This window comes from Camelus bactrianus, chromosome 9 (genome assembly GCF_048773025.1).
Source record: "Camelus bactrianus isolate YW-2024 breed Bactrian camel chromosome 9, ASM4877302v1, whole genome shotgun sequence".
Taxonomy (NCBI): Eukaryota; Metazoa; Chordata; class Mammalia; order Artiodactyla; family Camelidae; genus Camelus; species Camelus bactrianus.
Genome location: NC_133547.1, coordinates 69,292,470 through 69,318,511, shown reverse-complemented (window position 1 = coordinate 69,318,511; position 26,042 = coordinate 69,292,470). Strand labels below are relative to the sequence as shown.

Genomic DNA, 26,042 nt, shown 5'->3' with positions numbered 1-26,042 from the left:
TCAGTTTAGCAGAATTCCCCACCCATGATATCTGATCAAACTCAGCATCCCCACTGCCCCCCAGGGGATATCTGATCACCCTTACCTGCCTTCAGCCAGAATCCCCACCAGACTTGACATCTCCTCTTAGTAATTTTCCATCCACCAATGCAGCCCCGCCCTCCACTTGCTCTGGCTGTATTTTGAATCAGGCCCAGTTCTATATTAGAGTCTCTATTGTAATTTTTTAAAGTAAAATCTATCTTCACCACCTTAACTCCTGCCTGTTCCCTTAACAGTGCTCTTTTTCACCTGGCATGTCGGTAAACTGGCCATTTCTGAAGCTCTGCCAGACTTGGCAGATTCCTAAAACTTGAGGCCTGCTGGGTGATCTGAGGACTTACTCTAGAGAAACCCGCCCTCAGGTAAGGAAAGCTCTCATTTCCGAGGCTGGGAGGTGGAGGCCAAGAGGGAAGTTTTCCGCCTTCCTGCCCTCTCAGCGGCGCCTTCACCTCCTGAACCGGCCGCCAGTCTGTTGGGCCCCGTACTTCCCTAGGTCTGGATACGCAGTCTCTGTGGACCTTAGATCCAGGCTTCCCACCTCAAGCCTTCAGCATCCAAACCGACCGGATTTAAAGCTCCTCTTGGAATATAATTAGCACTTAAAGCTCCGCTCCGCAGGGTTTTTTGCCCGCCCGCCCAGCACCTGTGGTGCTGCATTGTTACATTTCATTTGCACAAAATAGTGTTCTTTGCTTGGACCCCTAATGTGTGCTAGGTGAGCCACTAGAAGCATACCTAACCCCTCACCCCAGCCCTTTGCCCGGCGTTCCAGATAAGAATTTGGAGGCTCGGAAAAGTTAAGTAACTTGCCCATCTCCATGCCTCAGGTCTGTGACAACCCAGGACTGCAACCGCGCCTCTGTCGCTCGGCACTCCGTATCCAAGGCACCGTACGCCTGACGGCAACGGAGACAAGTCCTGAAGTGCCAAAGACACCCTCAGGCTTTTGAAAAGAGGTTTCAGGCCAACTAATCTCTAGATTTTTTATTATTCATTTATTTATTTATTTTTAGCCTAAGAACAGACACTTGGGTCCCTCCTCCCCCGCCCTTCTTACTGCCCACTGCTGCCTCAGTATCCCCACCCACCCACTAGGCGGGATAAACAGAAGTCTTCATTTCTTCTTGCCCCTCCTTCTGTGAGGCGGGCCGCTTTGGGGGGGTTCTACCCGGCTCCTCCAAAGCAAGGATGGGAGTGACAGGGGCGGGCTGGGGAGGACCCCAGGTCTGGGAAGAGTAAAAGGGTCGCCTGTCCAGCTCCACCGCCGGCACCTGCTACCAAGAAGCCTCTGGCTGAGGTACCGCCCCCGGTCCACGCCCGGGTCCGCGCGCTGAGAGAGCACTGGCCCTTTAAGAGCGGCGGCGGTGGAGAGCAGGGAGGAGGGCCGGGATCGCCTGGAGCTGCGCGGAATTCGCTGTGAACGTCAGGCGCTGGCTCCCTGGCTAGCTCACTCGCTCCGACCGGCTCCCTGCGCCTCATCCCTGGACTGTGCGGCGACCCGGGCCCGGTCGGGCGCGGGGCGAGCAGAGTCCACGGGCGAGAGGCGCGCGCTCTGGGCAGCGCCCGGCCCCGGGCATGGACAGAAGGAGCTGGGCGCGCAGGGGGCGCCGCGGGACAGGGCGGCCGGAGCGCTGAGCCAGACAAAGGCTCAGGAGTTGCGCTTGCTCTCGGGAGCCCGGCCCCGGGAGCCGAGGCTGCCGGACCCCGCGGCAGGCGGCTCCGGCCCTCCCTCTCCCCCGTGGGCCGGCTCTGCGCGGCGGGACCTGCCCGGCCCGCTTCTCCTCGGGCGTGGGAATTTGTCGAGGAGACCTAAGTGGCTCCGGCGGCGACTGCGACCGGGAGGTCTGCCGCGCGCCCGCCGGGCGAGGAGCCAGGGAGCGTCGCAAGTTTCCGACCCGAGTGCGAGGACCCGGCGCCGGTGAGCGGGCGATCCCCGCTTGCAGCGCTCCGGGCCCGGCTGGGCTCCTAGAGCATGGGCAGCGACCGGAGCGCGCCCAGACGGCTGGGCTGGGCGGGCTGTCTCCTTGGAGGCCGGGAAGCGGCGGCGCGGCCGCGATTGCTGCCTCTGCTGCTGGTGCTTCTGGGCTGCTTGGGCCGCGGCGCAGCGGCGGAGGACGCAGAAGTCAATGCCGAGGTAAGGTCCCCCGTCCAGCCCCTTTGAGGCGGGTTGGGGGACTTGGAGGTTGGGAGAGAGCCACGCCCGCAGCCTGAAGCGTGGAGGGATGGGGAAGGGCGCGGAGGTGAGACCCTGTCCCGGAGATGGGGAGAAAGGGGACCGGGCAAGCTGCCCCTCCCCAGCTGGCCCTTGGCGGTGCGCCTCTCCCAAACCCTGGAGGGCGTAGGGCTTGCGCCCACTCTCTACCCCTACTGCCCTGCCCTAGGCGCTGATCCTTCCCAGCCCGCGTCCCAGGAACCGCTTTTGCCGGCCCAGCCATTGCTCCCCTCCTTCCCTCCCTCCCGGACGTCTGATTCCTCGAGAGCCCTGCGGACGCGCAGTGACGTTCTTTGCGAGTGGGGAGGGGACTGTTGGGGGGGGGGGGCTTGGACAAAGCAGGCAGCGCTCCCACCTAGGTAGCCTCTAGTTTGGGTGGCACAAAGCCGCGCATGCAGGCCGGGATAGGGGGAGGGGTGCGAACCTCCGAGGCAGCAGGATTGAGGGGGCGCTTTGGAGACTTTCTTGGGCTCTTGCGCGCAAGCCGCGCCACGGCCAGGTGGGATCTAAGACGGAGATCCTGTCACCCCCGGCGCTTTCTCCCACTAGCACCCCTACACCAAGGCCCGGGTCCAAGAGGGCGGACTCCGAACATCTATCTTTTCTCCAGGAGTCCGCCTGACACCCCTACGGATGCCCATCTCTGGATCTGTCCCGCGGGTAATCAGGCGCGGCCTCCTGGCGCAGAACTGGGTCCAGCCAGCGCGCCTGGCTCGCTGGGGTCGCCGAGCGCCGTCCTCCCGAGCAGGAACAGTAAGGGCACCAGTTCCACTGACCCAGGGCAAAAGCGAGTTCTTTTCCTACTTCCAAGACCCTGTTCCCCGCCCCAGAGAAGAGAGAATTGGGTTCGTGGCGGGGAGACACCCGCCTCTGCGCGGGCTCCAGTAGGCTCGGGCCTGGGTGCCCTTGAGCCCGCCCGGGGCCTCCTGCCGCCTGTACTGCTGCAGGCTTGAGTCCCGTTTCTATTTGCAGCCAGGCGGGTGCTCCCTCCCAGCCCCCGGCAGCTTCCCCACCTCCCCGGCTGCCTGGGAGATTTTTCCGATGGAAGCCTGCCCTTCCCCGCCCTACTTTAATAAAAGCACGGAGGAAGGGCAGGGAATTCCTCCCAGCTCAAGTTACACCTCCCAGCCAGTTCCCCACCTGCTCTGCCCTCCCTCTCTGGCCTGGCCAGGGAAAGCTACAGGGAGCCAGGCCCTGGCAGGAGGCAGAGTGGGAGCCCAGCTCCAGCCCAGTCCAGCTCTTCCACTCCCTTCCCCCATTCACAAAGACAGGGGCTTATAGGAGGCTCCTGCTGGTGGGGATTGTCCTTCAGCCTGCCATTCAGGTACTGGGCAGAGAGTGCTGTCAGGGCCCACCTGCCACTCTCTGGAGGTGAATACCAAAGAACTGCAAGTCACAGACCCACCCCTGAGGAGTTTATAATCTATTTAGGAATGGCATCTCTGCACAGAAAGCTATTCTGAACCAAACTGGAATTTGGTGGTCAGGCATTGTGAATTCACATCTTAGATGGCCAGGAGCTGGGGCACTGGGACCTGTGCTCTGAGGGCCTTCATTCTCTCTTTCTTTTGCTTCTGTTACTCCATCACCCACCTCTTCTCCCAGCTGAGTGAGTACCCATAGCCCAGGGCCTGTATTGGGGCCACAGGTCATGGCCCTACACCTGTGGTGACACTGGCTAAAGATTCTGACTGACCTGCAGCCCCTCTCCTCGGGAGAAAAGTTGATTTGGGCTGTTGCTAGAAGAAACTCTGGAAGGTACAGGAGACCCTTGAATGTTGGAAGCCAGCGTAGATGGAGGGCTAGAGACAGATGGGCTATCCCAGATCCTAGAGTTGGCTTCGGGGTGCAGGCTGTTCCCTGGAGTTGCATTAAGTCTGGCCAGATTAGAGCCCAAAGAGTTGAATGGCTTCAGCAGCCAGCCTATTTGCCCCAAGGCTGTGGGAAAATTGTTCCCAGATCTACACTATCTAAGGACCAGCTTCAGATACTCCTGGGCCTGGCTTCACCCTGTGTCCAGAGCCCTCATCCCTTGGAGCAGGGCTTTGGTCCTTGACCACAGCTTCAGACCTCAGGTCAGGTCATGACTGGGACCTTCTGAGAAGCTTGGCAATTGAGCCAAGGCCAGACCCTCTCCCTCTCTCCCCCTCACAGGGCAGAAACCAGAGTGGTTTCATCAGACTAAGGAATCAGGGAGTCTGGCATGTGCTAGGAGCCAGCAGACACCTGCAACCTGCCGGGCCCCAGCCTGGAGAAGGCTGTCTTCCTTGGGGAAGCCACCGCTGAGCTACTCTGCCCTGTCGCACTCCCTCCCTTGGCTGTCAGCTCCCAGTCTCCAGCCATTCTGCCTGCGTAGCCCTGCCTGACAGGTACCAGCTGTAGCTCCTGGCCTCCCCAACCTGAGTCCAGTCTCCCCTTCAGATCTCTGTCCTGCTCATTCTGGCCACAGCACCTCCTAGCCCACTTAAGTGCCTTTGGTTTTCACCTGGAGAAGCTTTGGTCTCTCCACACTTTCCCTTCTTCCTCCTCCCGAGACACACCTCTGGGTCCTTAGCTGGCTTGCCTTCACCCCATGGAGGTGACTCAGGCTTAAAGAGTTCACAGGTGTGGTCCCACTGCCACTAAAACATGGGCACACCCATCTTCTCTGAACAGTCTCCTGCATATCTTCCTTGCCCGTACCTGGCAGCTGAGCAGGAGAGCAAAAAAGCTCGAATTTTGCTTTTGACCTTCAGGTCTGGCTGGCGAGCTGCAGCCCCAGGCTTCTTGTGTTCCAGACTCCACACTTCCATGCTGGTCCCTGGGGCCCCACTGAGGCCCTCTTATTAGTACCCATTCCTAACTGTGGAGCAGAAACTGCAGGGGCCCCCCTGCCCACCCTCGAGGAGAAGGGGTTAATGTGAGGGCCTTGTCTTTGGCAACCTATAGAAGCTGCATCGTCTCTCCTTCCTTCTCCCTCTTTGCTTTTTAGTCTGTTCTCTTATCACTAACAAGCCACTCCTCTCCACACTATTTCAAAACCTAGAGAACTGAGCTGATGGGCACTGCCAAGGACCCAGGATCTGATTGGGCTCTGCCCTTCATGCCCAGCCCTTTGCCAGGGCCCTATGTTTGGGCTGCCCTGGGTCTAGTCAGTCAGCTGCCTCCTTGCAAAGAACAGCCCAGTGTGTGCTCCTTGTCTGCCTATCACCTGACCTGCCCATTCTGACTCCTGGACACAAACGCCTTCCTTTGCCCCACCCCAAGGAGGGTGGAGAGGAAACAATGTAGAAACACACCCAGGCCCCCCAAAGAAGACTTCCTCTAAATCCCTCCAAATCCTGCCCATGTTCTCTGATGCCACCTCAGAACAGCAATGTTGCCCGGCAAGGAAAAGCCTCTCCCTGCTGAGTGCCTGGTTCTGGCCACCCCTCCACGCCCCTTTTGTTACTTGTTCCCTGCCATTGGCACCTTTGCCCAGCTGGGAGTGTGACTTCTGCCTGAGGCCAGCTGCCAGTGTCCTTGTGAAGGCCACTGCTTCCCAGCTCAGGTTAAAGTTAGTGCTATCGACTGAATCCCCTCCAAAATTCATATGTCAAAACCTAACTTCCAAGGTGATTATATTTGGAGGTGATTAGGTCATGAGGGCAGAGCCCTCATGAGTGGGATTAGCGCTCTTATAAAAACTGTCTGAAAAAGCTCCTTTGCCCCTTCCCCCATGTGAGGACACAGCAAGAAGTTGGCAGTTTGCAGCTTGAAGGAGGAGCGCCTTCACCAGCTTGACCATGCTGGCACCCTGATCTTGAACTTCCAGCCTCCAGAACTGAGAAATAAATGTTGTTATGAGCCACCCAGCTTATGGTATTTTTGTTATAGCAGCCAGGTGGACTAAGGCAGTTGGCATCTTCAGTATTGTCCCAAGATTTATGTAGTTCAGACAGCTGGCCACTCAGGCAAAAACCAAGCCCCATGCCCAGCTCTGCTTTGGGCATGGAGAGGTGTTCTCTGAGTCAGGAGAAGCAGAGAGGGCTTGGGGGCTCTCTGCTGACTCCTTCTCCATCTCAGAGTCCTGGGAGGACTCCACAGATGAATGTGAGGACCTGGGATCCTGAAGGTAGCTGAACACTTCGGGCCTGAGGCACACAATAGGCGCCTTCTAGCTGGACCCCCCCCCCCATCAAGTCAGCCCCCAGAAAACCACTGGTTTGAGGGACACCTGGGCCCTTTAGGGGAGGTTGTGGAGGCTTTGCAGCCCTGGGCAAGAACAGCAGGGCTGTATAAGATGGGCCTGGATCAGAGAGACAAAGAGGGATCCCTCTTCCCAGATCCCACTTCCCTGTTGGAACAGCAGGAAATGAACAAAAAGACCCAACTCAGCCTCCAGTGTCTGGACAGATAGATGGGGATCTGGGTCCTAGCCAGTGGCCAGCCTTCAGCAATGCCCCATCTGATAGCCACAGAGCCTGGAGGCCAGGGCTGGATCGGCTCTCCAGGACCAGCCCTTAGCTCTGGACACCACCATGTCCTTCTCCCAGGAGCAACTGCCACCCCAGAGGGGACATATGAGCATGGCTCCTGATCCACAGGAGGCTCTTGCAAAACAGCGGCAAACATAGCAGTGACAGTGAGATGCAGGTGGCATTTGCTATTGGGCAAGTCACTGAACCTGTCTGAGCCTCACTTTCCTTATCTACAAAATGAGATGAGTAATAGTATCTACTGGATGGAATTATTGGGGAAATTAAGTGCATTTATGTATAAAATGCCGAACGCTATGCACTGTGTCCTTCACGTTGGGCCCAGCGAGACCAGGTATTATGTTGAACACCTTCAACATACTCAGTTCTATCCTGGGCAGGGCCTAGGGGTGTTTTGTAAGCATTTTCACATTTCATCCTGGTGTTAATGTTGTAAGTTTATGACCCCATTGTACAGAAAGGGAAACTGAGACTCTGAGGTGAGAGGAACTACCCTGATTCCCCAGCCTGAGGTGGTGGCAGAGCTGTGATTTAAACCTGGTCAGTGTGGCTTTGAGCCTGAGCTCCCAGCCCCCATGCTGGGTTAAAGGCTGCAGGTCAGAGCCCCGCGTGTCATGCTTTGGAAGTGCCGCCAGGCTGGAGCTGCCCTCAGCCACGTGAGCCCGGAGCCCTCCCCTGACCTGTGCAGCCACCCAGGCTCTGCCTGGAAGGCAGCCTCACGGAATAGACAACACCTACAGGGGGTTTTCCAGGTAAGGCCCCAGGTCTGGCCCCCAGCCAACCCGAAACCACTAGCAAACAGGGTTCTGTTCACCCCACCCCTGCCCGCCCACTGGCCAAAGGACCTGTCTGTTTTCCCTCTAGGTTCAGGAGTGCAGGGCAGGCTGGGAGCCACACGGTAAAGAAGTGGCATCCATCTCCTTCCTGCTTCCCTGGCTGGACAGCTCCCACCCCACCGGTTCTCCCCACCCCACCATCCAGAGCCCCTTCCCCACCTGCAACTTTCCCATCTTGGGGGATTAGATTTGAACCACAAATGAGCAAATGTGTTCTTCTAGAACTGCTTAAACGTGGACCATGCTGCCTCTAAAGGGAGTAAACCCAAGAAGGATGGGGTGGCCTGGCTTGGTGCCCCTTTCTTCACTGGCCTTGGGACTAGTTATGACATCTGTGCTCTCAACTCAATGTGGCAGCTATAATTGGGACCCCATGTTGCCAAGTAAGTGTTGGGGGCTCAGAGATGTCTTAGCCCTCTTCCACTACTCAGAGGCCTGATATGTGGACAAGTAGTTTGTACCAAGGGGCAGATGTCACTGGGAGGCAGATTTCTGCTCCAGCCTGAGGGAGAGCCTTCTAATAGACATTGCCGCCCAAAGACAGAATGCAGTACCTTGGCGACAGTGAGCGCCCACCTCTTCAGGGGTCCCCGTGGTCCCAGTGTGGTCCATGGAGGCTTCAGTGAGGTAGCTGGATGATGGCCTTGAGGTCCCTCCCAGTCTGAGACTGGGGGAGTCTAGGGCCTGCTTGGGGTCACCTAGCTGATAAACGGGCAGGTGTGGACACGATGGTTCTGGAGTGCACACTCTGCCTCTCCATCCAGCTCCCCAGGACTCATCATCCCATTCAGCACAGGCCCGATGCCTGGCATGGCCGGGAGCGCAGAGCCAGGCGAGGCATTGGCCTGCTCCCGAGAGCCCTCAGACTGGGATGGGGGTAAGGTGACGGGCACAATAAGGACCTCAGGACACCTTTTACTGTGAAAGGTCTGTGTCTACTGCTGGCGGACCTGACAAGACACCTTTTGTGCCTGTCTGGGCAGCCCTGCCAGGGTCTGCTTGGCCTGCAGAGAGAGCCATGGGTAACAGAAGCTGAGCAGAGCCAGGAGAGATTGTCCTTATCACACAGGGTCTGATAAGGCTGGATGGGAGGGGGCTCCGCTGATCTGAGCAGGAGGAGCTGGCTGAGGTGGCAGAGGCCGGGTGCTGGCCCCCGCCCCCACAGCTACTTAATGCACAGTATTGATCTGGCGGCTCCTTCCCAGACTCACCCTCCCTGCAGGCCTGCCTTGGCGTTGTCTCAGCAGTCCTGGGGGGCAGCCCTGCTGACGTGGCCCAGCGCCCACACCCAGCCGGGGATGTGCAGTGTGGGGAGGATTAGACACCCTCCCCCAGTGCTGTGCTGGGCACTGTTCCCGAGAAGGGCCAGAACCCAGCGTCTCCAGCCTCAGGCCAAGAGCCGCTGGTGCTACTTCACAAAGAGCCTGGTCCAGTAGCACTACTTACAGGCTCCAGTTCTGGCCATAGACTAGCTGTGTGCCCCTGGGTGGGCCACTCATCCTCTCTGAATCTTGCTGTGTAATGGGGATCAGGCACTTGTGAGCATTGAATGGGGTGGCAAAAGTGGATAGCCTGGCCCCCAGCAGATTCTCAGCCCTTGACTGCTGCATTTATGGCCTCCTCTAGGGAACAGGGGCCTTCCCCTCAGACTCTTGATGGCCCCACATCTCCTTGTCTGGGCCAGCCACTCGCCAGATGCATCTATACATACTTAAGGGATGGGGTTTGGAGCTCAGGAAAGAAGTGGCTGAAAGAACCAGGATGGGCGGGGTCTCCTGCAGCAGCAGCCTCCCACCCTGGGCTGCAGGCAGGCAGGGGCCTCCTGGCCCCAGAGCTCTCTCTTCAGAAACTTCCTGGTCTCCCACTGGACAATGGCCCTTGTGGAGGAGGCCCCCCTGCTCTGACACTTACTGAACTCCCTGGGCCTCGGTTTCCCCACTTGAGAAACAAAGGTTCATCTGCTTGGCTCACCCTGCCTGCGAGATTCTACGTGACAGGGAGGAAAAAGCACCTTAGGTAAGGGACAGTCTTTACTGGTAGGAGCAGCAGGGGCTTGAGCACAGCCCCTCCCCTACTTTGAGACGGGGTTGGGGGGTCAGCGGTGACCTGGGGATCGCTGCCCACTTCTGTCCCCTGGCCGCAGAGCCCTCAGCAGGCTGGAGTTAGGGCAGTACCTGCTGAGCACTGTGCCCCCCATGCTCTTTCCCACCACTTCCTGGGCTTGTCACACTTAGCACAGCAGCAGGATGGTGGGAAGCTTCCTCCTGGGCAGCAGAGAAAGGAAAAGCCCCAGCCCTGCAGGTAGGGTAGGCGGGCTGACACTCTGTGGTCAGCTCTGAGCACATTGCCTGTCAGGCGGGCTCTGTCAGCTCCTTCGCTTTGTTGTCTCGGGGCTCGGCTACTCTGGGCCAAGGCTCTGTTTCAGCCCAGCCCACCCCTGTCCCCGGTCCTCTGCCTCGGCTTTTTACCCAGGCAGTGGCCGGGAGGCCTTTGTCACCAGGAAGGCTTGGCTGATACAGACATGGAAGCTCTTGGTTTCCCTGGCACACTTGGGCCTTTCCCGTCAGCCCTGAGCTGCCCACAGTAATGAAGGGGCCCCTCTGCCCCATCCACTCTGCTGGGCTCTGGAGCTCTTCACTGCAGACAGGCCTGGCTCCCTCCTCCTCTCCCCAGGGCCCCAGCCTGAGCCTCCCCCCACCCCCCACACCCCCCCACCCCGCCCTCCTCCTGTCACTCGCCAGACACAGATAATCAGCCCCTTGGTGGCCTGTGATTGCGCTCCCCAGGATATTTTTACCTTATGCAAATAGGTGATGCAGAGGTGCCCTCATCTGTCAGCAGGCAGCCCCAATTCTCCCCCCACCTCCAGCTGGATTCCTTTCACTGTTAGAGCTGGCCCAGCATCACAGCCTCACCTTCAAGATCCCTCCATGCTTCTTCAGGAAAACCCTGACCATTAAGGGTGGTGGACTGCCCGTGTTACAGACACACAGGAGCTTCAGGAAAGGTCTCCTGTGCTTGAGAACAGGGAGGGCGCTCTCGACACTGCCAATGTCTGGGGGAGCTGGAGGAGGAGCCCTGGGCCAGAGGGGGAGAGGGTCTGTGAGGGATGTCACTCCTGCCTTCCCCAGCTGCCCCGCCCCCACCTGAGGCTGCCCTGTTGGAGCCTGGACCCTTTCACCCTATTGGTAGACGCAAAAGACTACCATGCTAGGAACAATGCAGCAGGGCCGGCCTCTACTATTAAGCATACGTTTATTGAGCACTTTGCTTTGCCCAGCACAGTGCCGAGCACTCCTCTGGCTTCCCCACTTCATCCTCACAGAAACCTGGGAGGTGAGGCAGATCCCGATACAACCCCCTTTTATGGACTGAGGCACACGCACGCGCGCGCACACACACACACACACACACACACACACACACACACACACACGGCAAGGCCAAACGGCTGGGCCAGGATTGGTCCCCAGCTCTGCCTGTCCCCAGAGCCGTGGTTGTTCCTCAGCTCCCTGTCTCTGCCTCATTGTTCTATGACTGTTGCCCAGGGCCCTGAGGGGCCTTGAACCTGTGGCCGGGCACCGACAGGCTCTAGCAGTTTCCCTGCGCTGCCCTCTTTGGCTCAGCATTCACTCCCTCTAGCGGCAGCCTGGGCGTGGCTGGGCCCGGCTGTGTGGGCAGCTCTTCCACACCAGGGGCCTAGCCGGCTGCCAGGGCTGGGCTGGTGGGTGGCATTGAGGAAACAAGTAGCTGAGGAGCTGGATGTGACACATGGCTGTCAGCCCAGAGCAGCCACCGTGTGTCCAGTCACCATCCTGTCTCGTGGGCCCTTGATGTGTAGCCCTCACCTTCCAGAACTTCTCAGAGACCAGGCCTTCAGGTCCGGTCCCTCTGGGGGCCCTCAGAGACCCAGAAAAGGTTCAAAGGATACTCCTCTGTGTGGCCAAGGCCCCCCACAGCAGTCCCTGGCCTCTGTGCTCACCAGCCTCCCACAGTGGTCACCATGTTCTCATGGGCTTAGGGGCATAAGGTGGCAGGGCTGAGTCCCCGTCTTACCATAGCTCAGCTTCTCTCATTGGAGATCCCGTCCTCTGGTTCTGACTGCAATGGTCATGCCTGCTCACAGTCTTGCAGGTGTGAATTCCTCACTCTGTGGGGGCACTGGGTCTCCCCAGGGAGACTGTAAGTAAGCCCTGAGGTCAGGATGCCTCAGCCATAGTCCTTCACAGCCTCCAGCTGGCATGGCGCCTGGCTCAGAAACATCTGGCAGGATGGCTGGCTAGGTGGGTGGACAGACAGACAGACAATGGACAGATGGGTAGTTGGATGAGAAGACTTGCCCAGCAAGGTCTGAAGGGGACAGGCACCCTCACTGTGTTCCAGCTGCTTTTTCCAGGGCTGTCTCTCTCACACCTCACCCCGCAATAACCCGATGGCTCCCTGTTTTGCACATGAGGAAACTCAGGCCCAGAGAGAACAGTTTGTGGTAGAGCAAAGAATGGACTTCAGGCCTCCTGCCCCACCCTTATGGGCCTGGGTGGGCTGCTGAACCCATCTGCTTTTGTTCCAGAAGGTTTAGGGTCTGTTGGGGAGCAAAGGGGCAAGCTTTCTTACTTGGTGAGAACTCAAGAGGTTCTGAACCCTGTAGGGTCCCCAGCAGTCTGCCTGTAATGGTAGAGGGCCATCCTGGAGGAGCCAGTGCAGTGCAGTACATCCTGGAGGGGCTCCTGTAGGCTGTCCTCATAGACACAGCTTCCATCTTAATGGGGAAGACAAACAATAAACACCTAAGTGAAACATACAGTGTGTCAGATGGTGACAAGTACAGGAAGGAGGAGAGAGATTACAGGGTGTAGCAGGTGGGCCTCTTTTTTACATTTGTCAGAGAACATCTCTCCAATAAGGTGATGAAATAGAGACCTAAAGAAAATGAGAGTGTGAGCCATGCCGATGTCTGGGGGAGAGCACTCCAGGCAGCAGGAACAGCAAGTGCAAAGGCCCTGAGGCAAGAGCAAGCCTGGCTGGGGTGGATGATAGGAGTGAGGTCTGAGAGCAGAGCTGGGGTTGGGTCGTTCCTGTAAGAACTGGCTTTTCCTCTGAGATGGGACGTCTTTGGAGGATTCTAGGCAGGGGATTGACCAGGCCTAACTTGTGAAGGTCTTTTGTTCCAGTTCCTGTGTGAGAACAGACCATAGGAGGTGGAAGCAGGGGGAGCGGTACAGAGGCTCACAGAGTCACCCGCAGGAGGTGATGGCCGCTCTGATGGGGCAGTGGCGGTGGTGAGGCGTGGTGGGATGTAGGCCGTGCTTGTTTGGAGGTGGCGGTGCCGGGACCTGCTGACCAGGTCGTGGCCTCTCCTTTGCAGAACTGGCTGCGGCTCTATGGCTACTTGCCCCAGCCCAGCCGCCACATGTCCACCATGCGCTCCACCCAGATCCTGGCCTCGGCCCTCGCCGAGATGCAGCGCTTCTACGGGATCCCTGTCACTGGTGTGCTCGACGAAGAGACCAAGACGTGAGTCCCTCCGTCAGGCCATTCCCAGACCCCACCGGCACCTGACCTCCTTCTGGCCTGCTCTGACAAGGGTTAGCATGTGGAGTTTCCAGAAAAGAGTGGCCTAGATAAGAGATGGCAAATTGTTTGATCCTCTGTGCTAGGTCTGATTAGTTAGGAGTGGCTGCCTGCAGCCTTGTGTTGAGAAAGCTCCTGAGGCCAAAGCCCAGTTCAGCAGTGAAAGCATAGGATTGATTAGTGATGTCTGCACAGGCATGGGAATGGGGAGGCGCAGCATTCATGCTGTGGTTGGGACATCCTAGCTAAGCCTTATTCTGAATCTAACAGAGGTGATATACCCCAAAGCTGCATTCTTGATGATCATGCACAGAGCATAAGGTACCAGGGATAGGAGGCCTCAGGGGTAATTCCTCCCACTTCTGGGTGATATTGGTGAAAAGGGGCTCACCTTGGCAGAGCCACTGCTGAGCACCCAGTCATCCAGTAAAAGATCATTGTACCGTTTTCCTAAAGAGGAAATCGAAGCTTAGAATGTCTCCCATGCCCACTACACTCATATACGGGGCAGCTGGAGGCCGGGGTGGGAGGGTGGAAGAAGGTGGACTGCCTGGAAGAGGCAGAGCTGAACAGGCAGGCGTGTTGAGGGGAGGCTCTGTGCACCCAGGTGGATGAAGCGGCCCCGCTGTGGGGTGCCAGACCAGTTTGGGACACGCGTGAAAGCCAATCTGCGGCGGCGACGGAAGCGCTACGCCCTCACTGGGAGGAAGTGGAACAATCACCACCTGACCTTCAGGTATGGACCCCGGCTACCCAGGATGGCGTCCCTCCCAGTCCATCTCCCAAAGGTACTGGCTCCTCTCTCTGCCTGGATTGAGGCCTGGGGCTTCCCAGTGGACTTGTGTGGAAGGCTTCCTTCCCCAGCAGCCCACCCCAGGGTGCCAGCCTGGACAGTCCAATCCCGATACCATGCTGATGAGACTGGCCGCACCCCATAGGCATTCTCCCTCCAGAGGAGGTCAGGACCCTTCAAGCTGCATCTGCTTTGTTCTTTCCTCCCTCCTCCCACTTGCCAGAAGCCCAGGGCTGGCCTCATTGACCAAGATGAGCTCCTGCACCAGTACAAACTGGGGGTTTCAGGCATCTGAAGGGCCAGAGAGACCCAGGGTGCCGGAATCCAGGGACTGTCCAGTGGGCAGGCAGCAAGTCACCTGCACAAACCCTGGTTCAGGCACCTTCCTCCATTCTGCTGAGTCATTTGGCAAGAAACCCCTCATAGCCTCCAGCCACATGGCAGTCCCCAAGGGTCCTTCTTCCTGTTCCAGTCTAGCCATGACCTCACCTGCAGCTTCATCTCCCTGAGGTCACTTAGACCCATTCCCCCAGAATGAATTCATGAGCCAACCAGATGGAGATCTGGCCAGCACACGGACGCTTAATCTGCTTTATGTGGGAAATACCAGGCCTCATCATGCTTTTATCCTGTGCACGCTCGTGTATTCTGCACCTCAGCCATTTCCATCCCACTTTCTAGGTCTTTCTCTTGGCTATATATCACCTATACTTTTATTTACTCAATATTCTTCTTTCTTAAAATAAGCTTATTTGGCACAATGCAACCTTACTCAGTGATACCTGAATGAATTCCCAGCCTTGACCTGTTGGTTCTTTTTTTCAAATCTACATCAAGGTGAACTGACAGTTGATATTGATGCGCATTGTCTGGGAACCAGCTCGGATCTTATGCATCTTCCTTGAGACCATGTGTCCCCACCCCCAAACCAATGTGTGCTAGCAGTAGACAGCAGCCCCAGGCCCTGGGTGCACTCACACATGTCCCCACCCACCTGCAGCATCCAGAACTACACAGAGAAGCTGGGCTGGTACCACTCGCTGGAGGCGGTGCGCCGGGCCTTCCGTGTGTGGGAGCAGGCCACGCCCCTGGTCTTCCAGGAGGTACCCTACGAGGACATCCGGCTGCGTCGGCAGAAGGAGGCCGACATCATGGTACTCTTTGCCTCTGGCTTCCACGGCGACAGCTCACCGTTTGATGGCACAGGTGGCTTTCTGGCCCACGCCTATTTCCCTGGCCCTGGCCTGGGTGGGGACACCCATTTCGATGCAGATGAGCCCTGGACCTTCTCCAGCACTGACCTGCATGGTGAGAACAATTGGTCAGGGTCAGGACACGGGAGGCAGAGCTGGAGCTGCAGGGTTGGGAGGGGAGAACATCTCCTGGGCAGTTCTCAAGAGCAGTGACACTTGTTCTCAGTCTGCTGTTCCACCATCTCCAGGGGCTAGTAGGAAAGGAAAGGGATCATTGTACCCATTTTTCAGATGCAGAAGCTGGAGACCTGAAGTCAGAGCATCTCAGCTTCCTCTAAGAGTAAAGCAAAGGCAGGCTCTCTAACCCCCTCATCCCATGGGGTCTGGGGTGGCCAGGTCCTGGGCTGGGCCAGAGCTGACTGTGCTGCCGCCCCCACCATAGGGAACAGCCTCTTCCTGGTAGCGGTGCACGAGCTGGGCCACGCACTGGGGCTGGAGCACTCAAGTAACCCCAGTGCCATCATGGCGCCATTCTATCAGTGGATGGACATTGACAACTTCCAGCTGCCCGAGGACGACCTCCGGGGCATTCAGCAGCTCTATGGTGAGCGGGCGGCTTGGGCATGGTGGCGGCTTCTGCATGCCTGCTCTCAACTCCTAGTCCTACAAAGCATAGATACTACCACTACCCCCATTTTGTATATGAGGAAACAGGCCCAGAGACGATTAGTAGTGAGTAAACAATGGTGCTAGAAATCAAGCCAAGGCTGGCCAACTCCAGGTCCTGGCCCTCACTCAGGGGCTTCACCCAGAGCCTTCATGGTGACTCCAGGCTGGGGCCCGCAGGGGACGCACTGACCCCAGGGCCCCTCACTGCCCCTCTTTCCTCCTCAGTCTGAGTGACATTAGACCCAGGCTGTCCCTGGTATCCCAGGACCCCATTCCTCCCACTGGCCCTCCCAGCCTGAGCCTGTGCCAGGATCCCCTCTGAGTTTGTTGGTTTATCACTTCCCAGTGCCTTTGAGGCAGGCCCCACCCAAGAAAGCCCCCAGTTTGGTGGGTCAGGGCCACACTCAGTGCCCACGGCAAGCCCTTGCTGGGCACATGACAGGTGCCCTCTCACTGTGTTCCTGTCCACCTGGGAACCATGTTCTCTCCTCTGCTTGTGTCCACTGCTTTTTGGAGCTTCCAGTGGAGCAGACTATCATCCTGAGGGGCATGTCCCTGAGGGGAGGTAGAGCCAAGGGCAGCCTCAGGGGTGCAGTGACCCAATTCAGTGTGGAGAGGTCAAGGAGGGGGCTGTATGGAGAAGGATGGAGGTCCTCCTGAGGGTGAGAGTGGTATGGTAGAGGGGTCTGCTGTGGACTGATAGGGCCTTCCACCTGGGTGGGCCTCCCATGGGGCACAGATCTCCCCAGGCTGGGGTCCCCAGGATCCCAGGGTTTTAAGTAAGAGAACCTGGAATCCTGACTGGGTTCCAAGGCTACTCCTTCACTTCCTCCTGCCGCCCCTCTGCAGGCACCCCAGATGGTCAGCCACAGCCCACCCAACCCCTTCCCACTGTGACTCCCCGGCGGCCAGGCCGGCCAGACCATCGGCCCCCAAGACCCCCTCAGCCACCACCCCCAGGCGGGAAGCCGGAGCGGCCCCCAAGGCCAGGCCCCCCAGCCCAGCCCCGAGCCACAGAGCGGCCTGACCAGTATGGTCCCAACATCTGCGACGGGGACTTTGACACCGTGGCCATGCTGCGTGGGGAGATGTTCGTGTTCAAGGTCTGGCCCCTGCCTGTACCTCCCCAGCCCCTTGGCCCAGGCTCAGAGCAGAGAGCACCCCACCCCAAGACCCTTGCCCCACCTCCACGCTCCCTCACCGTGCAGCCCACAGGGAGCCATCAGATTCCAGACCAAGAAGAAACCAGCCCAAGGGACAAGGGACTTGCCCAGGGTCATACAATAAACCTAGGGGTCCACACCCCACTGAGGGCTATCTCCTTGGCTTCCTAAGCCGTCTCCCCCGGACCCTCCCTGACCTGGGAAGGGGTGGGGGGGGGGCCTCTCCCAGTCTGAAGCAGCAAGCAGGCTGTGCTGGCTCACACCCACACCCTCCCCAGGGCCGCTGGTTCTGGCGGGTCCGGCATAACCGTGTCCTGGACAACTATCCCATGCCCATCGGGCACTTCTGGCGTGGCCTGCCCAGTGACATCAGTGCTGCCTATGAGCGCCAGGATGGGCGTTTTGTCTTTTTCAAAGGTAAGCTGGGGTAGGTGGGAGGGGCTGGGCAGCCTTTCTGCCCTAACCTCTGGCCTGATCCAGCCAGAACTGAGGGAGGAGGAGAGGGAAGGACCGCATCACACATCTTGTCCTGTTGCCCACTGCGGGCTTACTCTGGGGGAGACGAGTTCTTGTGGCAGCAAGGCAGGGGTTGGGGACATAGACAGAGTCCAGAGGACCAGGGGGCCATTGGCTGCCCTGACGGAGGAGAGTGTCCAACTTCTGCAGCACAGGGGCTCTGCCCCATCATCCTCCTTCCTTGCCTCCTATACTCTTCCTTGCCCTTTCCTCATAAGAATGGGTCCCCAAGCCCTCTCAGGGGCAGGATTCCTGTGTCTGTCTGTGGAGACAACAGAGCTCCCTACCCCCAGCTCTTCCTCTGAGGCCTGCCCCCGGGAGAGATCCTCGAGGGCAGTCCCTGTGATGGATCGGCCAGCCCCGCTGGCCCAAGCCTCAACCAGGCAGGAAGTCCCTGAGGACAGGGCTGGGCTCAGACTACAAATGAGCAGCCCTGGGCCACGCACTGGGGTGCCCCATGGATGCAGCCCCCAGACCCAGAGGCCATGCAGGGCTCCCCCTCTTTCTTGTCTCTGTACAATAACTGGGTGTGGGGGCATGGATGTTCAGGTGGAAATGGAGGCCCGTGTATAGTGTGATTGAGTGTGTGGTGTCTACAGGTGTGAGCTGGCAACTGCATGAGTGTAAATGAGTGTCATCAGGATCTGTGAGGGCCAAGGGTGTGTGATGCGAGGCTGCCCTGTATGTTGTCCTGGGTGTGTAGGTGTCAGAGCCAGTCCTCCATACAAGGATGTGTTACTGTGTGTGTGTGGGAGGGCAGGGGTGAGTGTGGAAGTGGATGTGAACAGATCTAGGGGCCCAGAATATCAGTCCTCATGCCTCCTTCCTGCACAAGCCCCTGGCTCCAGGCTTGTCCTCACTCACTCCTGGCCTCTCCCGCAGGTGACCACTACTGGCTCTTCCGAGAGGCAAACCTGGAGCCTGGCTACCCACAGCCTCTGACCTCCTATGGCCTGGACATTCCCTACGATCGCATCGACACAGCTATCTGGTGGGAGCCCACGGGTCACACCTTCTTCTTCCAAGAGGACAGGTGAGGGCCCCTCTTCTAAAGGGAAAAGGACTCAACTGGGCCCCCCACCCTCAGGCCTCCCCAGAAAGAACTCACTACCTCTGGGGCCCAGGCTCCCAGGCCCACACTGGCCCACAGCCTGGTGCTTTTGGTCACAGGTATTGGCGCTTCAACGAGGACACGCAGCGTGGAGACCCTGGCTACCCCAAGCCCATCAGCGTGTGGCAGGGGATTCCTGCCTCCCCTAAAGGGGCCTTCCTGAGCAATGATGCAGGTACCAGAGCCAGCCCCCTCCCAGTCTGCCCAGCACTCACCATTCCCCTCCTCCACACACAGTGGGTAGGGCTTGCCTGAGGTCACCAGCATCATGATGGCATGTTTGGGAGACATGGCTGTGTCAGGCCCTGGGCTGGAAGCTTCTGGAGCATGATCTTCATGGTCTCCCTGCACTGTCACCATTTACAAAGGCCAAAGAGAGCTTGCGTAAAGAGCCCCAAATCCCACAGCGAGGAAATTATGGAGTCAAGAGTACAGCCCAGGCCTGCCTGTGCCTAGAGCTGGTGCTGAGAGCTGCCTTGCTCCCCATCCAGAGCAGAAGGGGGCAAAAGTCCTCCCAGGATGCCCCCTTACCCACCTGGCAGGGAAGCCTGATCTCTGTCGTTATAACTGTGCAACAGGGAGCTGTGGCTTTTATTTCTCCAGCAGGGTCTCTGTGAGTTTAAGAAAACTCATCAGCCCTGGTTCTCAGCCTTCAGGTTCTCAGGCTCAAGGGAGACCCAGCAGGCTTTGCTAACACTCAGGCAGGTCATATGGCTTCCCTTCTGCGCGTGACGGCATCACTCTGCGACTGCTCTGATCTAATTGTACTCAGCTGAGCACAGACCTGGTAGTTCAAAACTGGCCCTTCTTGGGGTTAAAGGGACATGGGCGAAGAGTGCCCAAGGCCAGAGAGCTGGTCCAAGGCAGCATTGGGCTCCACTCCAGGTCCGATACAGGCTGGCCATGTGGCCTTGAGCAAGACATTGGCCTCTCTAGTGCAGAGGGAAGCCAGGCCTGGGTCCCCTGATTACAGCCACCAACCCAGCAGGCTATAGTACCCTTCTTTGCCCTGCACAAGTCAATGTTAGCCCAGCCAGGAAGCACAAGATTCTGATCATGCCCTTGACCTATACCTCGTTCCTCTCTGAGCCTGGTCTGGCTCCTGTCAGTTGGGAAGGGACAAATTTGAAAATGCCCAAGGAAGTAAGTGAGAAGGACAGTGTTTTAAAGCTGGGGCCCCTTCAGCACACTCTGGTCTTCGTCGAGGGTATCTGGCCGGCGGGCGGGGCCCAGCCTGACGCCATTCTGGCCTGCTTGCCCCTGCAGCCTACACCTACTTCTACAAGGGCACCAAGTACTGGAAGTTTGACAATGAGCGCCTGCGAATGGAGCCCGGCTACCCCAAGTCCATCCTGCGGGACTTCATGGGCTGCCAGGAGCATGTGGAGCCAGGGCCCCGATGGCCCGACGTGGCCCGTCCACCCTTCAACCCTGATGGGGGTGCAGAGCCCGGGGTGGGCGGTGATAGCGAGGAGGGCGAGGAGGGCCATGAGGCAGGCCCGGGTGGTGGAGAGGGGGACTTCGGGGCGGGGACAGACGAGGACGGAGGCAGCCGAGTGGTGGTGCAGATGGAGGAGGTCACTCGGACAGTGAACATGGTGATGGTGCTGGTGCCCCCGCTGCTGCTGCTGCTCTGCATCCTGGGCCTCACCTACGCCCTGGTGCAGATGCAGCGCAAGGGTGCGCCCCGCATGCTCCTCTACTGCAAGCGCTCCCTGCAAGAGTGGGTCTGACCCTCCGCACCAGCCCCTCCTGCTCCTCACGGTGCTAAGGGGCCGGGCTGGCCGCACCTGTGGTTCTGAGATGGCTCCTGGGGCCTTTCAGCAAGAGCCTTCGGTGGCTCCCTCAGCCTCTGGGTGGAGGCTCCTCCAGGCCCTCCAACATCCCTGCCAGCCCTGTCCCCTTGTTTATTTATGCCCAGGTATCTTTTTTTTTTTTTTTTTGCACACTAATTGAGCATTTCTTTCTACTTTCCTGACTGGGCAGTCCCTCAGGGCAGAGGGTTAGAGTTTTCTAATTGTAGTTCTGCACCAGACAGGGAATTAGACCCCATCCCCCACCCCTGGCTTGTTCACAGCCAGAGGAGCGGAGGGGCAGAAGGCCCAGTTGGAAGAATGACTGAAGGGCTGTTCTTCAGCGTGAGCACCACAGGGCCAGAACTCTGGGCTCTGTTAGATTTGGAGCCTGGTGGGGCCTAACTGGTCTCCACCCCACTGAGTCTCTCTGGTCTTAGGAAGAAGAGCTTTCACCCAAGGGCAGCCCCAGGCCAGAGGGGGAGGGGAGGGGACTGACCAAGCGTGAGTCCTGTTGAGGTTTGGTTCCTTCCCACCCCACCTCTGATAACCCCAGCAGCCTGGGTTCCTTGTGCCTAAGAACCCCACCCCACCCGACCCCTGGCCAGCCCAGGGCCAGAAGCCTCTAACTCCCCTGTACCCCTCGAGCCCACATCTCCTTCCCTCTCTGGAGAAGGGGCCCTGGGCCTGCCTTACCAAGGACCAAATGGGGTCTGCCAAGGCCCTTCCCCCAAGGGTAGCACCGGCCTCGCCACGCAGGCTGGGCTTCCAACACCCTGCCCACTGTCTCCTCTCTGAGCTGTGACCCAAATGGGCTCTTTCTATGAGCCCCCTCCCACCCTCTGTCACCCACACCACCATCCTCAGGGGTCTCAGAACCCCACCAGCCTCAGGCTCAGCTGCCAGTGTCCGAGCTCTCCCAGGAAGAGAGGGGGCTGATGGGTGCCCAAGCTGAGGTGGTAGATGTTCACGGACGCGTGCCCACTAGGCTTGGGGGTTCTTCCCTTCCAGCTCCCTGTCCCCCAGGGCACTGGGAGCAGGGATACTGCTAGGGAAAGCCAGCAGCTTGTTCCCTCACACAGACTAGGATGGGGCTAGTGAGCCTTCCCAAAGGAGCCCAACATAGCCTGGAGACACCTCCTCCTGGGCTCACGTTTCCTTCCCAAAGTTAGCAGGAGGCGAGGCTGCTGTGGGAAATGGTACTGTACAGCCGGCTCTGTCCCCTCTACTTTCCTGCAGCCCTGAGCAAGCAGGTTTGACACCCAGAATCCCCTGGGCCCCTGGGGGTAGGGGCTTCTCATGGGCTGGCTCCCAGTGCGGGTCCAGCTGCTTCTTCCCCCTCTCCATCCTCAGAACCACCGGAGAGCCAGCCAAGGGGGGCGGGAGGGGGTCATTGTCCACCCCCATACGTTTCTTTCTGTAAATAATCTGCACTGATTAAACTGTACAGCCGGCGAGTCCGCCTCCTTTGTAAGAGGCCTTGGGCTGGATGGAGTTTACAGCTGGAGGGGCACGTGTCCAGGCTGGGATTAGGGGACTTTCCCCCTACACCAAAGAGACCTGGTTCCCAGTTCTGTGGCCCTGGGAGGAGCAGATATCTGGGGAAGAGTGGGAGATGGCTGCCCAAAATAGATTAGAGGAAGGTGAGGCAGGAGATGGGGTTGGGGGGCTGCTGTGGCTAGGCAGAGAAGGGGTAGGGGATATACTGATCATTCATTCATGGTGAGAAAGGGCAACTCAGCTTCCCCTACACCCTGCACATCTAGGAAGGATGGGAGAGAACCAGTCCAAGCCCCTCAGCCCTCCCACACCTGTCCAGACTGGTTCTGGGAAGCCTGAAGACCCAGCTTGGACTGAAGAGAGATGGAAAATGATGCCACTTTGAATTCCAAAAGTTCTCCTCACCATATGCTCTGCTCAGAGGGTGAGGGGACACCCAAGATCTACCTTCTTATCTTTGAAGAAGCAGAAAATCTCACCCTGGGCAGGGGACAGGTGATGCCCAGGAAAGCAGGAGACACGTGTCACTGACTCTCGGGTCTGAGCATTAGTGAGCCTTGGTCACCACGTCTGATCTCTGGGCCCAGCCTGTTGGGTGCTGGCCTGCGCACCCAGGAATGTGATGCTCACCAATGGAGCAGGCCAGGCCCCCACAGCTTCTTGGGCAGGGTCCTCCAACCTGCTCCAGGCCCCACCCTTCCCCTCAGCTTCGCACCCCATCCCCAGCCCTCTTCATCCCGCCCCTTCCTCTCTTTGTGTTGAAAACTGGCTGAGGAGAGTAGGAAATGCTGGCCATCAGAAGCCCCAAAGGCCTCTCAGGCTCAGCTAGGAAATGGCCTGGGGGCTCCCCCAACCCTAGGGGCTTTGGTGGGAGGCACAGAGTGGGTGGGGGAAGGGGGCAGCAGACACCATCAGAAGCCCCAGGACCCCACCGGGTCTGACTCCTGCCTGAAGCCTTAGGGTAACCCAGAGGCCCAGAGGCCCACGGGGAAGGTGGAGGGCGGTGTGGGGGCACAGGGACAAGAAAGGACAGGATGAAAGGACTTCTGGTTGAGCTCTTCCTCAGAGCCCAGCCAGAGGAGAGACTTGGCAGAGGCCTCACCTCCTCAGGAAACTGCCGGAGGAGGCTTCCACCCCCAAGCTCTCTGGTAGAATCTCAAAGAAACCCAGTGGCTGAAGGAACAGCCTATCTCAAGAGCCCTATTTATTCTCACTTGAGGACCCAGATGTGTGAGGGTCTCTGAGGGAGGAGAGGAGGGTGAAGCACCTGCCTCCCCCATCCCCAGACAGCCCAGCAGCCCCAGTGACCCCCACCTCTCCTCCCCAGGATTAAACAGGAGCCCATATCCTTACAGTGTTTTTGTTTTTTTAATCAAGTTGTAACCTAAACTCACCTTGGGCTCCTGCCAGCCCCCATTCCCTCAGCATCTTTTGTTTCTTTATATTTTGCTAATTCCCAAGTGAAACAATTAAGACATTATAGATAAACAAGAAGAAGAAAAACATAAGTCGCTATCACTCCCCCAGCCAGTGTTGACAGCTTGGCGTGCTCCCTTCCAGCCTCTTTTCCTCAGCTTTTGCACAGCTTTGAGTTTTAGAGTCCAAAACATCCTGGGCTTCAGCTCTGACACTGCCGGTACTTAAACCTCAATGGAGGGGATCACATGACCTGCCCCACCGGCTGCTGAGAGGATGAACAGAGGATGAGGGCTGTAGAGTGCTGGCGACAGTGCCTAGCACTTGGCAAATGCTCAGTGTGTGAACGCAACCCCAATCTTCTTGCATGCTCCCCTGCTTATGTTTCACTCATAGGATAAGCAGGGCTCAGAGAGGTGAAGTAACTTGGCCAAGGTCACACAGCCAGGAAGTGGCCAATTAGAACCCAGACAAACTGACTTGCATAGCAGCCCAGCCTCACCCCCTTGTGCTGCTGGAGAATGAGGCAGGGATGAGGACGCCCCTGCCCACCCTGGCCTTCCCTCCCCACACGTTTAGACATTGAAGACCCCAGGGCCACCAACAGAGCCTCCTTTCAGGCTGAGGCAGGGCTAAGCCGACTGCTTCCTCCCCCTCCGACTTGGCAGAAAAGCCTTTTTGTTGTGGCTCACATAGAGGCCATTCTCCTCTGGCTCACGGGAAGGAATGGCCAGCTTCCTGTCCATCCACAGCCGCCCAGGCTGCAGTGGAATCCTCCGTGTAGGTCTGAGAGGAACAGGGCTTCCTGCCCCTCCACAACCTCTAGTTCTGCCTCGGGGTCCTGAGGCTGCCAGGCTTTGCCCCTCAATCTGTCAAACCACACAAGGGGGTTGGGCCTAGCCTCCCCTCAGCTATCCTTGCAAATGCTGGGGATTTCAGGCCCAAGGCACTTTCAGGGCACAGCAGTACTGCCCTCAGCCCATTGCTCAAGTGGCCTCATGACCCACAAAGCCCTGGCAGAGCCCCTGCCAGGATGCTCGCCTTGTCCCAAATGTTCCCTGTACTTGCTGGCCTCTGTGACTTTGCTTATGCTGCTCCCTCCTGTTGGAAAACTCTTCCCTTCACGTTTTATCCTGTTCAAATTGCACGGATCCTTTCAGGTGCAGATTAAGGCTTGCTTTTTCCAGGTTCCCACCCTCCCTCCTCAAGGTCTTGAGTTTCCTTCCACCTCTGGCTCACCCAGCACTTGTGTCCTGACCATTCCTTGACGCTGAATCCAGCCGGCCCAGCCTTACAGGCACCCAGATGCTGATTGCGGCTCCATCATTAAAGGCTGTGTGTCCTTGGGCAAGTGAGTTCACCTCTCTGAGCCTAGATTCCCATCTGTAGAACACTGCTAATAGCCATGCCTATTTCATACAGTTCTGAGGCTTGATTGGGCCAATTCGTGTAAACACTTAGAATAGCCCACAGCAGGCTCTCAATAGTTTGTTACTAAAATTTCTATTTCAGGCACAGGTACCTGGTGGGCCCTAAGGAGGCATCTCTCGCTTTCTCTCCAGGAGAGTTTGTGGGATGGGGTCAAAGGTCGACAAGCCCAGGGACAGGTGCCAGAAAGAGAGATATTCCTGTCACACTAGCTCCCCTCCCCAGCTGCCGAGGCCTCACCCTGCCAACCCTGGGGGCCCAGCCCCTCCTCACCCGCAGCATCAGCCCTTCTTTCCAGACCCTGAGCACGAGGCCCCGGCTCAGGTTTTCTCCCACGTGCCCCTGACACCTCCCACCCTACATTTTTCACCCACCTCACTCTTTGCCAGAAATAGCCTCCAAACCTCCCTTCTCTTGCAGCCAATCTAACAGGCCCCTCCTGGAAAAACTATATCATTCCCCTGCCAGCATGGATCACAGCAATAAACTGAATTCCATTAAGAAAATATTCTGGGTCAGTGGAAAGGGAGGAGCAGCTGTACCCCAATAATTTCATCAGATTTACATAGCACCATCCTAAAAATTCGTCAGCTTCAGCCAGATTAAATTTCATTTACAGATGGAGACACTGAGGCCTGGACAGGGGGCTGATTCGGCCACAGTCACTCACTGAGTCTCTGAACTGATCCCCAGGCAGAACTCCGCCACCCCCACCCTCTCTGTCACCATGCACCCCATGTCACCTCCCCACCCCTCATGGGAACTCCCTCTTCTGCTCTTAGGAAGAACTGCGGGGTGTTGTGGTTAATCCAGCTTTCCTGATAAAGGATATTTTTGTGCTTCATACACACATGAAGCACAGCCTTCAACACAGCTAGGGGAGAGGAGATCTGCCCTCTGCAAATAGTCCCCCATCTTGTCCCATGAGAACAAGCCCCCTCTTCCTCATAATCCATGGATTCTGGTAGAGCTGGCCCATTCCCCTGGTGGCCAGATGATCTTGTGACCCAAGACCCAGCCAATCAGAACCCCGGCACATGATCCAGGAGTGAGCAGAAAACCCAAGTCTGGCCAATCAGGGACTTCCTGTGACTTCTTCCCTGCAAAGGATTCCCTGCAAGAGAGAAGCCCTATGTTTGCTGGGATTGCTGAGCTACTGGAGCATGGCTCTGAAGCTGCTGAGGGGTTATCTCGCCACCACACATATAGAACCTGCCTCAGAGGAGAGCCAGCGGAGGGAAACAGAGCCTTAAAGGGTCTGGAAGGCACTATTTGAGCACCTGGATCCAGCTGTGCCTAAGCTCTTTCAGTTACATGTGTCAATAAACTTTTATTTCTTAAG

The 26,042-nt window shown here is 57.8% G+C and overlaps 1 protein-coding gene and 1 long non-coding RNA gene across 6 annotated transcripts in view; one reads left to right on the top strand and one right to left on the bottom strand.

Annotated features, from left to right (window-relative positions):
* Positions 1-13,778, bottom strand: part of LOC141578679 (uncharacterized) — a 30,778-nt gene extending 17,000 nt beyond the window's left edge. Inside the window, exons 1-3 of the long non-coding RNA XR_012509274.1 lie at positions 13,510-13,778; positions 12,162-12,306; positions 11,604-11,826 (exon numbers count right to left, since the gene is read on the bottom strand). This is a non-coding gene — a long non-coding RNA (uncharacterized LOC141578679). The remainder of the gene's footprint in view (positions 1-11,603; positions 11,827-12,161; positions 12,307-13,509) is intronic.
* Positions 1,333-26,042, top strand: MMP15 (matrix metallopeptidase 15). Of its 5 annotated transcripts, XM_074370657.1 has the most exons (12): positions 2,860-3,007; positions 4,409-4,623; positions 5,959-7,463; positions 12,913-13,061; positions 13,726-13,854; positions 14,912-15,219; positions 15,547-15,708; positions 16,623-16,876; positions 17,215-17,353; positions 18,335-18,485; positions 18,623-18,738; positions 19,830-21,813. In XM_074370657.1, exons 3-12 carry the CDS (start codon positions 7,326-7,328, stop codon positions 20,294-20,296), a joined length of 2,013 nt encoding a protein of 670 aa, XP_074226758.1. In that variant the 5' UTR covers positions 2,860-3,007; positions 4,409-4,623; positions 5,959-7,325; the 3' UTR covers positions 20,297-21,813. The 5 variants fall into 5 exon arrangements, with proteins under 5 accessions (XP_074226760.1, XP_074226756.1, XP_074226759.1 ...); XM_074370658.1 differs by lacking the exons at positions 2,860-3,007; positions 4,409-4,623; positions 5,959-7,463 and adding exons at positions 2,154-2,176; positions 12,719-12,794; XM_074370656.1 differs by having other exon boundaries at positions 4,409-7,463.

Excerpts from the sequence above, each read along its gene's own strand:
- MMP15 (XM_074370655.1), top strand. The coding sequence starts at position 2,015 with ATGGGCAGCGACCGGAGCGCGCCCAGACGGCTGGGCTGGGCGGGCTGT. Across the intron at positions 13,855-14,911 it reads AATCACCACCTGACCTTCAG|CATCCAGAACTACACAGAGA; the intron begins GTATGGACCCCG and ends ACCCACCTGCAG. Across the intron at positions 15,709-16,622 it reads GGGCATTCAGCAGCTCTATG|GCACCCCAGATGGTCAGCCA; the intron begins GTGAGCGGGCGG and ends GCCCCTCTGCAG.